General features: G+C 37.7%; 1 protein-coding gene across 5 annotated transcripts in view; it reads left to right on the forward strand.

The window, feature by feature from the left end:
- The window catches only part of Agmo (alkylglycerol monooxygenase), a 313,051-nt gene that overhangs the window by 94,933 nt on the left and 201,318 nt on the right, over positions 1-16,800 (forward strand). For 4 of the 5 annotated variants that reach the window (XM_060367237.1, XM_060367241.1, XM_060367253.1 and 1 more), the window contains exon 4: positions 1,613-1,716. The exons of the other annotated variant lie outside the window; for it this stretch is intronic. In XM_060367237.1, the coding sequence (XP_060223220.1) occupies positions 1,613-1,716 (104 nt within the window). The remainder of the gene's footprint in view (positions 1-1,612; positions 1,717-16,800) is intronic. 5 annotated transcript variants of the gene reach the window in all.

Consider the following 16,800-nt stretch of genomic DNA (forward strand, 5'->3'; position numbering starts at 1 on the left):
TTATCAACTTTTTCTTATTTTGTTCACATACAAACTATTTTTGGAATCATTTTTTTTAAAAATACCTCTTTGTAAGCATGCTTGACAATACTCTACTTCTCTACTTCCCATAAGGTGAATACAGGCTGTGTGAAACAATCCAGTCTCCCTGTGTCTTGTCCACTCCGGAGAGGGGCTGTGAGTAGTGGGATCCTGTTACCTCATGCTGTGTGTGCAGCTGTGCTCCATTGATCTCAGGCTCCTGTTACACAGTTTGTGATAGGAAGTAAATGCTTTCAAAACAACTGCAGACACAGCTCTTTAACCTCTGCCTTCATGGGTTCTTGGCTCCACGATGACTTCTGTGGGGGTTGTGAGGAAGTAGCTCTCGACTGGCTTACCCCTCTCTGAACTCGTATTTGGGGTATATTAGGATCAATATACAAACTCAAAGACTGATAAGTCAAAAGAGACACGTTTTTTCTTAATCAAGGCTCGTAAGTACCAGGTTCCAAAATGTTCAATAGTGAGTTCTCTAAGAAAAAAAAAAAATGTGTTTAGATTATTTCAAGGCCTCAGTTGGAAAACAAACAGTTTACAAAACTTAGAAAATTTGTCAAATTTATTACCTCTTAAGCAAAGCCCATACAACACCGGAAGATTCAAAGAAACAGCCCTTGCAAATCTGTTATATGTAGCTATGTATGTAATAAATAAGCCAGAAAGCTGGCCCCTAAACAGCCTCAAATACAGTGTCTGAGTAGTTTCAATGAAGCATATGATAAATTACTCCTCATTCTTGTAAAGAATAATTCTTGAATTTCCTGGCTACAGTGTAAGATTCATGAAATGATTGAAACAATAACTAATCATGATTTAAGTATTTATGAGACAATGGTTAATGAAAAACTCTTTCTCCACTTGAAGAGACACCAGGCCTTGTGAGGTGATCCTGGCACCTCTTGGTGTAGAAAGCAATCTCAATTTCCTGTTTTATTTTGAGGGCACACAGAAGGCTCGTGAAATGGTGGACACATTGCTAAGCTCTGAGAAGAACCAAGTACAATGTACTAGTGTGTGAATAAAGTCTAATTTTAAAGATCAACATCAAATACCGTCATGTTTGCTTGTCCCAACAGACAGCTTGTGAGATAGCTCAAAAAGTCAGGAGGAAATAATATGGTTAATATGGTGTAATATTTCATTACATACCGATTTCTCCCACCGGAGAATTCCTTAATTAGAAATGTGTTATCACACACTGAAAACACATCCCTGCCTGTTGATTATGTTGTTACAACACCACAAGTTAGCTTTTATGATCTGTCATATTGTAAATGTTGGCAAAACATGAGTTTTGGAAGTCATTTCATTTCATTGGTGGTATGTAACTGTGTTACATGCAGTGTGAGTATTTACTGGTTCTGATTCAGTCTCCGTATACTTATAATTTGTATACTTTCTAGTTCCAAAAATGCTTTATGGAGCCTTATTTTAATTCTCGTTCTGTTGGCTAGCCTTTTCAGAGATGTTACAGGCTTTTCATCTGCTCTCAGAAGAGCAAAGCACGCGCCTCAACAGAAGCTGCTCTCTTCTCATTCTCATGGCTTGTTTAAAATCATGTGTTTTGCAGAGATTAATATTCTTTGGGCAGCACACCAAGCACACCACAGTTCCGAAGACTATAACTTATGCACAGCACTAAGACAATCTGTCCTGCAGCAATATAGCTCCTGGGTAAGTGGTGGGAAATTGGATAAGTGTGAAAGTATCATTTGCTTTCTAAATTTCAAGTCTTCCTCTTTTCTCCTAGTAAACTATGAGAAGGGGTGCTGTAAGTGTTTCTAAATTTTTCTTACCTTCATAAGACCAGGCACATAAGAAAAAAGTACTCTTTCCTGAAGAAAATTTTGTTTGGTGTTTAAACACTGCAATAAAATACCTGTTCATTGTTATATATATATTTTTACATAATCTCAAGCAGGGCCATATATATATATATATATATATATATATATATATATATACACACATATATATATGACATATAATGTATACAATATATACAGCAACTATATTTAGACAGAAATATTTTAGACACATTATATTTTTAATTAAAATTTTCCTATTTTTCAGATATCTGGGAAAAATTTTCTATGAAGCTTCATATGTCATAGGCTTGGTCCCCAAGGCTCCCAATAGTGTTTAAGTGACTGGCACCTCATGAGATCTGGGCTGTGGAAAGTCTTCATGTCAGTTGGCCATGTGTCCGTGCAGGCATTATTGGGACTTAGTGGCCTCCTCTGGCGTTTCATTAGATAAGGCGACAGCTAAATACCACAGACACACATGCTATTGAAATCCATCATGTGGTGCCAGGGACCAAAGGATACACCATCGCTGTACCATACTGCAATATCTAATATTGTGGACTATTTGAGCTTATTTTTAGACTTTAGTTTTGTTCCTATATTTCTTTGTAGTGACTTCATGTCACTTAAGTACTCTCAGCAGGTAAGTGATGCATACATAGCAATGTCATCTATGCCACTGTAGCAACTCTAATTTTAAGATGAGAGAATTGAGTCTGCACTGATGGAGCAGAGATAGCAGAGGGAAGTATAAATTAACTCATCCAGCATGGCACCTATACTCTGGATTTTTGTATCTATGTTATAAGTTTCATCACCGTTTAGCAGCGTTCTTCAGCTTTCTTTTTTGATCATTGTTAATAAACTAAGAGTCTTGGTATGCCAAATGTTATCAGGCAACTGAATTTCAATGGGATTGATTATATAGCTGGTAAGTGAAAAATTTAAATTCTTTTGTTAATTATATTTTTATATTACTCACAGATTACTTATCCCAGTTGTATCCCAGTTGTAGCTCCCTCCCTCATTCCCTCCCAATCCCACCCTTCCTCTCTCATCTCCTCCCTGCCCCTGCCTGTTAACTAAGAGAAAATATGCTTGTTTGGGTACTAGCCCAAAGAGCTGAATGGCAGAGCAGTCTGGTAAGCCTGTAATGAAAGAGTTAATGGAACAAATCTTAAAGAAACTTTCCTTAACACTAATACACCAAAGACCCCTAGGTTTAAAAGATGTCTTTAGTCTATTAAATGCTACAACTGGAGCAGCTTAAAACAACAACAAAAACTATGTTGTTGCAGGGTTCTAGGGGCCTCCAGAGGTCTGTTACTACCAGTTCCAGGGACTGATTGCTCTAGTTTGCTATCCTAAGCTCTTGTTGTTTTTGTGGTTTGTTAGAAAAAGTAACCAGCTTTCAAGCTTTTACATCACATTATTCCCACTTATTTGCTCAAATTTATCCTTTTAAACTAAGGGAACTGGTCATTCTAAATGAAAAACGCATGGAAGACACTTCAGAATACAAACAACAAGAAAGAGTATGACTGCATTTGAACTTGACCAAGGACATTAGAGCAGTTAATGAATGAAGTTTCTGAGATATTTTCAGGAGAAAAAAAAATTCAGAGCATCATATATCTCAGAATTTGAAGAAATTTATTTCATAAATAATCAACTTTTAAAAAGTATAAAAATGAGTATTAAAAAAGCCCTACTTTGCTGGTGCCAGATCAGCTTTCAGCTTGGAGATCTTTCTGCCTGTTCCCCATCTCTGCCCAACTTGGGTCACAGACATCAAGGCCAGGGGAGGTGAACTGGGTTGGGGTCTGAAACACCATTGTCCCCCATCCCAAGGAGGCCAGTGTAACACCAGAGCAGCTTTTGGCTTGGAAATCTTTCCACCTGCCTGGCTCACCTGGGTCACAGACAGCAGAGATGAGCTGGATGCAGGCCTCAAACCCCATTGTCTTCCATCCTTGGGAAGCCTGTGGGGCACAAGTGCAGCATTCGGCTTGGAGATCTTTCCACCTGCTCCCCATCTGCCTGGCCCACCTGGGACACAGACAGGGAACCCAGAGAAGGGACCACCAGGCCGGATAACATGAAAGGCAACCAGATGGCAAGAGGCCAGCATAAGAACACAAGCAAAAAACTCAGGGCCATATGACACCACCAAAACTAGCAGCCCTACCCCAGCAAGCCCTGGAGATACTATCACACCCAGATTATAAGAAAAAAAGATTTTAAATCTGAGGTTATGAAAATGATAGAGGCCTAAAAGGAGGAAAATATAGCTCTCAAAGTGGCACAGAAAAATACAAACCAGTGAAAGAATTGAACAACTCCCTTAAAGAAAACACAGGAAACTACAATCAAACAGGAGAAGGAAATGAATAAAGCTGTTTAAGACCAAAAATGGAAGTAGAATAAAAACAAAAAACCACCCACCCACATACATACAATCTGAGGCAATCCAGGAGATAAGAAACCTAGGGAAGAGAACAGGAACTACAGACAGAAGCATCACCAACAAAATACAAGAAATGAAGAGAGAATCTTGGGTTAGAAAATACAATTGAAGAAATCGATGCATCAGTCAAAAAAAAAATGTTAACTCTGAAAAGCTCCTGACATAGAACATCCAAGAAATCTGGGATACTATGACGAGAACAGACATAAGAATAAAAGGAATAGAAGACTAAGACTCCCAGCTCCAAGGCTCAGAAAATATTTTCAACAAAATCATAGAAGAAAACTTTTCCAACCTAAAAAGATGCCTATAAACATACAAGAAGCTTACCTAACACCAATGCATTAGACCAGAAAAGAAAATATGCCTGCCACATAACAATCAAAATGATAACTGTGGAGAACAAAGAGAGAATATTAAAAGCTACAAGAGGAAAAGGCCAAGTCACATAAAAAGCCAAACATATCAGAATTACACCTGACTTCTCATCAGAATCTCTAAAACCCAGAAGGGCCTGAGAATATCTCTTCCAGACAGTAAGAACCCACAGATGTCAGCCCTGACTACTATACCCAGCAAAACTTTTACTCATCATCGGGGTAGAGCCAAGATATTCCATGACAAAAAACAAATTTACACAGTACCTATCCATGAATCCAATCCAACAGAAAATCCTAGAAAGAAAACTCCAACCCAAGAAAGGCAACTATACTCAGGAAAACGGAGCTAATGAATAACCCCACATCATCAAAACAAAAAGAAGGGAATCACACACACACTCTAACACCACCAACATCAAAATCAAAATAATAGGAAGTAACAGCAACTGGTCACTAATATCTCTCAATATCAATGGTCTCAACTCCCCAATTAAAAAAAAAAAAAAGGAAAAAGCAGGTTAACAAAATGGATATGAAAACAGTACCCATCTTTCTGTTGCATACAAGAAACACACCTCAGTAATAAAGATAGATATTACTTCAGAGTATAGGGCTAGATAAAAAGCTATTTGCTTGTTTTTTGATCACTTCCCCCTGGTGGGACTGTCTTGCCAGGCCACCAGAAAAGAGTACATACTCAATCCTGATAGAACATGATTAGCTGGGGGTAGTTGGGAAAGGGAGCTCCCATTTTCTGAGGAAAATATTGAGGGGGATAGAAGGAGGGAGGGGAGAACTGGGAGGGGAGAACAAAAGGAACTACAACAAGGAGGTAAAGTAAATAAATAATAATAATAAAAAGAAGGTCCATTCATGGACACAACCTAGAACCCTACTGAGATGTAGCCCATGGCAGCTCAGTATCCAAGGAGATTCCCTAGTAAGGGGAACAGGGATTGTCTCTGACATGAACTCAGTGGCTGCCTGTTTGACAACCACCTGAGGGAGGAGCAGCCTTACCAGGTCACAAGAGGAGGACATTGCAGACAGTCCTGATGAAACCTGATAAGCTAGGGTCAGATGAAAGTGGAAGAGGACCTTCCCTATCAGTGGACTTGGGGAGGGGCATGGGAGGAGAAGAGGGAAGGAGGGTGGGATTGGGAGAGAATAAAGGAGGGGCCTACAGCTGGGATACAAATTGAATAAAATGTAATTAATGTAAAAAATATATAATAAAAAAGAAAGAAAGCAAAGCCTGCTTTGGCTTTCATTAAAAAATCCTAGATTAAAATGGCAATCGAGATATTTGAACCCAGTTTACTCAATCTCAATTTTGGTCCTTCCTGTGTCATCCATGTCATTATATTAATGTATATAGTGGTTACAAGAGTGGGTTGTCACAGCTACAATAATGGGAGTCATGGATGATATGCTGAATGTTCTTTCTGTTTTTTGGCAAAGTGTTGGTCAACAGGAGTGGTGCTAAAACCACCAAAGTTTGCAGTATGCTTTTAGAACAGTCTCAAGGAAAAACATTGTAAGCAACATAATTAGCTCTGTAGTCAAGCATGAATGGAAAGAGTGGAGATATTCAACCAGTTGGTGTGAAATTTGGACACAATGTTCTTCTCCCAGAGTGTGAGGCAGTGAAGTATTTCTAGATGATGAGGATTATTTCTCATTTAGAGATGGTGACAGTCTTGGAAAGTATGTGGACTGAAATCATTGCTAAAATGGTGTTCCATGAAGCTGCCCACTGAACTGACCTTTTTTTTTTTTTTTGGACTTCCTTTGTTCTTTATTTTCATTTTTTATTATAAATCACATTTTATTAACCCTGTATCCCAGCTGTATCCCACTCCCTCATTCCCTCCCAACCTCACCCTTCCTCCCTCATCTCTTCCATGCCCCTTTCCAAGTCCACTAATAGGGAAGGACCTCCTCCCCTTTAATCTGACCCTGTTTTATCAGGTATCTTCAGAACTGGCTGCAAAGTCCTCCTCTGTGGCCTAGTAGGCCTGTTTCTCACTTAGGGGGTTGGGAGGTCAAAGAGCCTGCCATTGAGTTCATGTCAGAAATAGTCCCTGTTCCTCTTACTAGGGAAACCCACATGGTTACTGAGCTACCATGGGCTACATCCAAGCAGTTTCTAGTTTATATCCATACATGGTCCTTGGTTGGATAAAGTCTTATATAAGACCCCTGTACCCACATATATTTGGTCCTTTTGGAGCTCCTATCCTCTCCATGTCATACTAACTCCCCCTTCTTTCATATGATTCCCTGCACTCTGCGGAACGTTTGGTTATGAGTCTTAGTATCTGCTTTGGATACACTATTAGGTAGAGTCTTTCAGAGGCCCTCTGTGGTAGGCTCCTGTCCTGTTACTTGTTTTCTCCTACATCCAATGCCCATCCCTTTTGTCTTTCTAAGTGAGGACTGATCATCTTACCCCGGTCTTCTTTCTTGTTTATCTTATTTAGGTGTATAGATTTCATTATGTTTATCATATCGTATAGGTCTATATAAGTAAGCATATACCATGTGTGTCTTTCACCTTCTGGTACCTCACTCAAAATGATCTTTTCTAGATCCCACCATTTGCCTGCAAATTTCATGATTTACTCTTTTTTGATTGCTGAGTAGTATTCTGTTGTGTAAAAATACTACAATTTCTGTATCCATTACTCCGTTGACAGACATCTGGGTTCTTTCCAGGGTCTGGTTATTACAAATAAAGCTGCTACAAACATGGTTGAGCAAATGTCCTTGGGAACTTGAGCAAATTTTGGATATATAGCTAGGAGTGGTATAGCTGGGTCTTGAAGAGGCACTATTTCTAATTGTCTGAGATTGATTTCCAAAGTGGTTTTTCAAGTTTATATTCCGACCAGCAACGGAGGAGGGTTCCCTTTTCTCCACAACCTCTGCAGCATGTGTTATTTGAGTTTTTGGTTTTAGACATTTTGATGGGTGTAAGGTAAAATCTCAGGGTCGTTTTGATTTGTATCTCTGTGATGGCTAAGGATGTTGAGCATGTCTTTAAGTGTTTCTCTGCCATTCTATATTCCTCTACAGAGAATTCTCTGTTTAGCTCCGTAACCCATTTTTTAATTGGGTTGCTTGATTTATTGTTTTTTAACTTCTTGAGTTCTTTATATATTCTGGTATCAGCCCTCTGTCAGATATAGGGTTGGTGAAGATTCATTCCCAGTCTGTAGGCTGTCACTTTGTTCTGAAAACTGTCTTTTGCTTTACAGTTCCATGAGGTCCCATTTATTGATTGTTGCTCTTAGAGCCTGTTTGTGTTCTGTTCAGGAAGTTGTCTTCTGTGCCAATGAGTTTTAGGCTCTTGCCCACTTTTTCTTCTAACTGATTTAGAGTATCTGATTTTATGTTGAGGTCTTTTATCCACTTGGACTTTAGTTTTGTGAATAAATATGGATCTATTTGCATTTGTCTGCATGTAGACATCCAGTTGGACCAGCACCATTGGTTGAAGATGCTGTCTTTTTTCCATTGAATGGTTTTGTCTTCTTTGTCAAAACTCAAGTATTCATAGGTGTGTGGGTTTATGTCAGGGTCTTCCATTTGGTTCCATTGATCCTCTTTTCTGTTTCTATGCCAATACCATGAAGTTTGTATTACTATTGCTCTGTAGTACAGCTTGGGGTCGGGGATGGAGATACCTCCAAATAACCTGTTGTTGTACAGGATTGTTTTGGAGATTCTGTTTTTTTATTTCTCCATGTGAAGCTGAGAATCTTTCTTTCAAGGTCTGTAAAGAATTGAGTTGATATTTTGATGGGAATTGCATTGAATCTGTAAATTGCTTTTGGCAGGATGGCTATTTTCACTATGTTAATCCTACCAATCCATGAGCACAGGAAATCTTTTCATCTTCTGATATCTTCTTCAATTTCTTTCTTCAGAGACTTAAAGGGTTTTTTGTTTTGTTTTGTTTTGTTTTGTTTTGTTTGTTTTTTTCAAACAGGGCTTTCACTTGCTTGGTTAGAGTCACCCCAAGGTACTTTGTCTTTTGTGGCTATTGTGAAGGGTGTTGTTTCCCTAATTTCTTTCTCAGCCCTTTTGTCTTTGGTATACAGAAGGGCTTCTGATTTTTTTGAGTTGACTTTGTATCTAGCCACTGAAGGTGTTTATCAGCTGAGGGAGTTCTTTGTTTGAATTTTTGGGGTTGCTAATGTATACTATCATATCATCTGAGAATAGTGAAACTTTGACCTCTTCCTTTCTGATTTGTATCCCTTGATCACCTTTAGTTGTCTAATTGTTTTAGCTAGGACTTCAAGTACTATGTTGAAGAGATATGGAGAGAGTGGGCAGTCTTGCCTTGTCTCTGATTTTAGTGGGATTGATTTAAGTTTCTCTCCATTGAGTTTAATGTTGGCTATAGCCTTGCTGTATATTGCCTTTACTATGTTTAGATATGTGCCTTGTATCCCTGATCTCTCTAGGACTTTAAACATGAATGGGTGTTGAACTTTGTCAAATGCTTTTTCAGCATCTAAGGAGATGATCATGTGGTTTTTCTCCATCAGTTTGTTCATGTGGTGGATTACATTGATGGGTTTCCGTATGTTGAACCACCTTTGCATGCCTGGGATGAAGCCTACTTGGTCATGGTTGATGATATCTTGATGTGTTCTTGGATTTGGTTTGCAAGTATTTTATTGAGTATTTTTGCATCAATGTTCGTAAGAGAGATAGGTCTGAAGTTCTTTTTTTGTTAGGTCTTTGTGAGGTTTAGGTATCAAGGTGACTGTGGCTTCATAGAATGAGTTTGGTAATGTCCCTTCTGTTTCTATTGTGGAATATTGTGGAAAATATTGTGGAATATTTTGGAAAGAATTGGAGTTAGCACTTCTTTGAAGGTTAGAATTCTGCACTGAATCCATCTGGTGCAGGGCTCTTTTTGGAAGGGAGAATGATGATGACTGCTTCTATTTCCTTGGGGGATATAGGACTATTCTATCTTTCTACCTGATCTTGACTTAATTTTGGTAGATGGAATCTATCAAAAAAATTGTCCTTTTGTTTAGATTTTCAAATTTTGTGGCATAGGCTTTTGTAGCATGACCTAATGATTGTTTGGGTTTCCTCAGTGTCTGTAGTTATGTCCCCCTTTTGATTTCTGATTTTGCTGATTCGGATAGTTTCTTTTTGCTTTTTAGTTATTTTGGCTAAAGGTTTGTCTATCATGTTGATTTTCTCAAAGAACCAGCTCTTGGTTTCATTGATTCTTTGAATAGTTTTATTTGTTTCTAATTGATTGATTTCAGCCATGACTTTGATTATTTCCAGCCGTCTGTTCCTCTTGGGTATATTTGCTTCTTTTATTTCTAGGACTTTCAGTTGGGCTATTAAGTTGCTTATAAGAGATGTCACAAATTTCTTCTTGAAGGCTCTTAGTGCTATGAAATTTCCTCCAAGCACTGCTTCTGAACTGACATTTTTAATTATTTCATCATCTAAATAATTCCCATGCTTCCCTTTTATAATAAACTAATGGGACCTAAATAATAACATGCATTGTCTCTGAAGTTTAGTTCCAATTTAATGTAAATGTTTCCAAACAAAATAATCTAAATAAAAGAAATATGTCTAAGATTAAAAATGAGTGCAAATTCAAGGAAAATTAGTTTTATACTTATGTGTTCCCCAAAGTAAAAGATCTCATATCAGTCTGTCACAGACAGAAAAGCGTATATTGAATTAGGAAATGGGTTACAGAAATATGCCACAAATTGCTCTTTGTTTTAGAAAGGGGTGATGGAGGGACTGAGACAGTAGGGAAAAAAAGTTGAAGGCCATAAGTCAGCCTGGATTTGTGACCAGGACTTCCAGGTCCCTTCCTCAGTATATTGAATATATTGGCATATTCAACATATTGAAATCAAAGGCAGATTTCAGATCTTTCTCTTCCTTAGATCATCCATGAGATTTCTCATTGGCAGTAATATAAGGTCTATAATTTGGCAGTTGCCAAGGCAACCACATATATTTAGAACAAATAATAAATAGGCCATGTCTCTGAAAAGAAAATTGGTGTGTGAAATGAAGAGCAAAATTAACCTGACAGTATTTCTTTCATATTATCTTGAAAGTTAAAGTGGTAGACTTGTCATGTGAAACAATTAAAGATAATAATTCAATTTTCTAGAATTTCTAACCATGCTATTTGCATTTTAAATGCAATTTTAAGCCCTATGTTACCTACATAAAAGAGCTGCAATGTGTAAAATGCTATTATACTGAGTATCACTTTATTTACAATATACTGCAATATTTTTTTAAATCGTCTTAATCTCACAGTACATATGTTAATGCATTCCTACTATTCCAAATAGCATGGATATCATATATTATATCTAATATATAATTATATCAGAACTATCACTTCCTTTTGTTGTTGTTGTTTTGAGACAGGTTCTCTCTTTGTAGCTCAGGCTGCTCTGGAACTTGTGTAGACCAAGCCAGCCTTGGATTCACAGAGACCAACCTGCTTTTGCTTCGTGAGTTCTAGAATTCACGACCTGAGGCACCAGTTCTGGCCATCTTTTTCTAACTTTATGGTAGGTAATAAATGTAGATGCTACAGATTTACATTTAATGTATAAGAGCAGAACTGCTCAAAAGTAAAAGGAAATCCAGGTGTAGCACATAAACCTGCTATCACAAAACTTGGGAGGATGTGTCAGGATTATTGCTAGGATTTCAAGGCCAACTTGGGATTTACAGCAAATTCAGGACAACTAGGCATATATAGCTCTGCTCCAATAGAAACAAATAAATGGATATATATATGTGTGTGTGTGTGTGTGTGTGTGTGTGTGTTATACATATGCACTAAGTACATATATAACTTAGTTAATAAAGAGAGAGAAGAACAAACCAGGAAGAATTCTGAAAGGTACATTTTGGGGCAATGCTCCAGCAAAATATGTGCTATATAGTACAAATGCTATATGTATAGATGCATATAAAACTGTACTATAAGGTATAAAATCAAGGGCTGAGAAAGTAGTACATACTAATACAGACAGTTATCTTAGCATATAAATAAATGAATATTCTAATGTCAATGGTCCAGCAGAGTTATCGCTAGCTAGAGTCTTGCTCTCTGCTTTAAACATGGACATACTCTTGCTGCTCCCTGGTAGACAAACTACAAATGAGGTCCTTTGGGTTTCTTTAAGTACTTTTCTTGAAGATGTGCCTTTGTGTCAATCTATTCAGTTCTGTACACATGCCCATTCAAGAATTAAAAACAAAAACAAAAACAAAACCCAGTGTGTAGGCTGTCATTTTGTTCTGTTGATAGTGTCCTTTGCTTTACAGAAGCTTTTCAGTTTCATGAGGTCCCATCTACTGATTGGTGATATTAGAGCCTGTGATGTTGGTTTTCTGTTCAGAAAGTTGTCTCCTGTACCAAGGCTCTTTCCCACTTTTTCTTCTAACAGATTTAGTGTGTCTGGTTCTATGTTGAGGTCTTTGATCCACTTGGACTTTAGTTTTGTGCAGGGTGATAAATATGGATCTACTTGCATTTTTCTCCATGCAGACATACAGTTAGATCAGCACCATTTGTTGAATACACTGTCATTTTTCCATTGTATGGTTGTGATTTCTTTGTCAAAAATCAAGTATCCGTATGTGTGTGGGTTTACTTTTGGATCTTTGATTCAATTCCCTTGATCCACCATTCTGTTTCTATGCCAGTACCATGCAGTTTTTATTACTATTGCTCTGTAGAACAGCTTGAGATCAGGGATGGATATACCTCCAGACTATCTGTTGTACAGGTTCATTTTGGCAATTCTGTTTTTTTATTTTTTTATTTTTAGCTGTCTATCCCCTTTAAGTACTAGGTGAGTATGAAAAAGGAGCAATTTTTGAATGAAGAAAATATTCAACCCTGATCTCATATCAAAATTATTATCAACAGTGATACTGTGTTGGTAGCCACACATTTGGTAAATATAATGAGAACATTCTTTTACCCCTGAAGTCTTCAACCCCCAAGTCTTTGCCTCCAGTCTAGTCATGGGGGGTCACAGGAGCTGACCTAGTTTTATTCTGTTGCTGTGACAAACACCATGAGTAAAAGCAACTTGGAGGAGGAAAGGGTCACAGTCCATCACTGAGGGAAGAAGGACAGAAATTTAAGCAGAAAACTAATGCAGAAATTCTCCCTAAAGGTTCACCACCAGGCTCACACTCAGCTAGTTTTCTCTGCAGTCTAAGGCTGTTTGCTTAGGGATGGTACCATCCACAGTGGTATGTGCCCTTCCCTATCAATTAGCCATCAAGACACTCCTCTGTGTACATGCCCAAAGATCATTCTAGTCCAAGCAATTTCTCAATGGAAGCTCTCCTCTGAGATAGCTCAGATATCTCAAGTTGACAGTAGGGATAACGAGATCACATGCCATACACAAACTGAGGGAAGGGTTAACAAATACATAGCCAGCCTTCATTAACAATATAAAGGTCACAACACAGAGTTATCTCAGAAATTATCACAAGGATTTAATGAATGCTGCACGATGTTTCCAGGAAAATCAGGAGCTGAAAACTCTTCACACACATACACAAGTAGCGAAATATCAGTGTAGAATATTGTTTAAACATAAAAAAAAACACAACTGAGTAATAAGTAAACTATAGAGAAAATTAGGTGCTTCCTTTGAAATACCATTTTAAACACATATCTAGAAAAAATATAATAATGCAAATAGCTATTAAAAAGAACAAATACACAAATAGATTCATTTGTATATTTGCTTCCACTGTAGATGATGGTGCCTTTATACACATGAAATTGGAATGAGCCATGAGCAACAGACATTGATTTTTAGTCTCCTTCAATTATCATAAAGATCAACGCATAAGCTATTTTTCATCCACCAATATTGTTTAAAAAATAAAACATATGTGCCTATTCAAAATCCATCCATCAAACACTGACTATAACCTTGAAAATGTAAATATTTTGCTGAATTATCTCAGATATAATTTTTATGAAACCAGGAGTTTTAAGTTATTTATATATTTTTATTTACTATAGTAACCCTGGTTAGAAATCATGACATATACCTTATTTATATCTTAAATAAAATAAATTTTAATATCTCTTTCATATATGAAACCAGCATTGTAGTGAAGATAACAATATACCTTCAGATGACCAATTATTCTTTCAAAGAAACACTAAATTAGTGAACATAAAAACTATAGTTACAGATGTTGAGACTCACACCCAAACACCGGGTCATGCAGAAAGAATCTTGTGGAAAAGTGGGAGGAACAAGAAAAGAACACGGAGGTGACAGGAGCTCCACAAGAAGACCAACAGAGCCAACTAAATAGGACCCAGAGGGGCTTGTTGTGACAAAAGCATCAACCAAGGGCCATGCATGAACTGGACCTAGGCCCCCTACAAAGAGGTAGCAGGTGGGCAGCTTAGGCCTCATGTGGGTCCTCTAGTGAGGGTCCTTTACTAGAGGACTTGGACATGGATTCACTTGCCAGCTTTTTGATCACTTTCCCTGGCAGGACTGCCTTTCCAGGTCACAGGGGAAGAGGACAGGCTCTGTCCTGATGAAAAGCAATGAGCAGGAGTAGATGGGAAGAAAAGGGGAGGGTATAGGGGAAAAGGGTGAGACAGGGAGGGGAGGGGGGTGGGTGTACAAGCAAGATGTAAAGTGGATAAAAATAAATATGGATTAGCCATAATGAAAAAAAAAACCCAAAACAACAACAAAGAAATATAGTTACAGCCTGGCATGGTGGCACACACTAGGCAGGAGGAGCTCTGTGAGTTTGAGGCCAGCCTGGTCAACACATTAAGTCCAGAACAGCCAGGGCTACACAGAGTAACCCTGTCTTGAAAAAACAAAGTAATAACAAAAAAAAAGAAAGAAAGAAAGATAGAAGGACAGAAAGAAAAAGAAATATAGTTACTGAAGTCTTTTAATGTATGTTATAAAATATGTTATATATAATATTTGTATACTTTCTGATAAAAGTAATATTCAATATCTTTGCAAATAGTAAAACAAGCATACTCATTATATATATATACATACACACACACACACACACACACACATATATATATATATATATATATATATATATATAAATCTAAGTCTCTTGTCTCTTCTCTAGGTCAGTTGCTTCTTTGAACCTATCAATCAATGTTTTAAGTCTTAGTTAGTGGTAGTGATCATATAAACAGTTCTTAATATTTTCTCAGCTTTTGTACATGGTTAATTCAAGGTCACCCTAAATAGCTGCTGAGAAATTCTTTGAGACATCTCAAGTACATTTCTCATGCATTATACTGGGTTTGTTGTTAAAACAAATGCAGGTGTCTTTTTAGTATGTCATACTTTCTAACCACATATATAAGCAAAAACTATTCTTTTCAATTGCCAGAGCTATAGTTACATAAATGTGAACAAATAAAGACAAGAAGCTAACAGTTTTGATGTACCATGTTCAAATTCATCAGACTACGATCTATTATGACTCATTGCCACAGTTGGAAAACTTTCTTGCACCCCCACGAAGTAAAGAGACAAAACTACACTCAGCACCTGTCTTTAAAACTCAGAGACATCCTTCACCACCATCAACCAACATTCTCTGGCAGTCCCTGGCGTTCTGGCAAAGGTTGGCAGAAGTCATAATAAAGCAAGTTTGCATTTCTAGGTGGTTTGTTTGGGTAGGAAGGACTCTGGAAAATAATAGCTACTGTTAGAAATTGGCATGTTACTGTGAATGTTGCTGGATCAAGGGAGCCTTCATGGCGGAGGTAATTCTTCTAACTTGAAAGAATATTAAAACTGGCTGAGGACAAGGTTGTAAACAGAATATTACATAGAAGCAAAATATGCAGAAAAACATAAAATTGTGGGGAAAATACAATAATTTTAGAGAGGGAATAGCAAATGACGTTAAATATGTTAAAAACATTTAGTTTCCTGTGGCATCTGAAAAAGTACGAGAGATTGCTGGCTTAGAATGGAAAGGATTTCCTTGTTTTCCTTGAATCTTCCAGTGTAAAGTCAGCTAATCCGGATGTAGCTTCTTCCCTGCAAACCCTGAACCCCATTTCTAGCCAAACTCCTGTTAGTTTGCTGGGAACCGCACTCCATATGGGTAGACACAGCCCCCTCTACCATTTCTTTATTCAGATTTCCTGCATGAATGTCTGCCTTTGGTAACTGTTTTTGATCTTGTGAGAACATCAGTTCTATTGAATTGAGCCCATGATAATTAATTCCTTTTTACTTGATACCGTCTGGAAAAATAATATTTTCAGAAAAGTTCAGGTGGTGAGGAACAAATGCCAGACCATTACATGTTCTTTTGGGGATGATCCTATTCAACCTATCAGAGTATGATTATGCTTAAAATGTGGTATGCATGAGAAGGTGCGAGGAATAAAGCAAAATCGGACAGGACTAAAGATAGAGAAACAGAAAGGCAGGCCTAGGTTACATGAAGAATATTGAGCTTCTTGGCACTGTGCTGTTACAGTTATTTTTATAAAATTGTGTTTGTTTCTTAGTTTCCCTCTTAAACCATATATCACAGAAATAATTGAGACTTTTGTATTTATTTTATAAGCTTCACGACATAAGAACTGAACAGTTGTTACTCTACTCTTAACTCTCTACGCTAATCTGGCTTCCTCCCAGCATGCATCCCAGAGATACTTACAGTTTGTAGTTTCGCTGCTCCAGCTGCTTCTCATGATGTCTCTTGGACCTACTCTGTGGCTAAATTCCCCACCTCCCTGTCTAACTCCTAGTCTCCTGGTTGGCAGAAAGTCCATCCCAATTCTCTCCCCTGCTCAGTGATTGGCTGTAAGCTGCTTTATTGGCATATCTGGGAACAACTGGGGAGAAGTGTTTACAAGACATTGAGACAGGATAGTCTCAGAACAAGGATGGCAACTAGATACAGCACTGGGGTACAAAAAGCAGCATTTAAATTATACAAAAACCATATACCTATGCTGTCAAAATATTTCTTCCAGCATAACATGTGTTATGTGATACAGAATCATGTT

Source organism: Meriones unguiculatus, chromosome 1 (genome assembly GCF_030254825.1).
Source record: "Meriones unguiculatus strain TT.TT164.6M chromosome 1, Bangor_MerUng_6.1, whole genome shotgun sequence".
NCBI lineage: Eukaryota > Metazoa > Chordata > Mammalia > Rodentia > Muridae > Meriones > Meriones unguiculatus.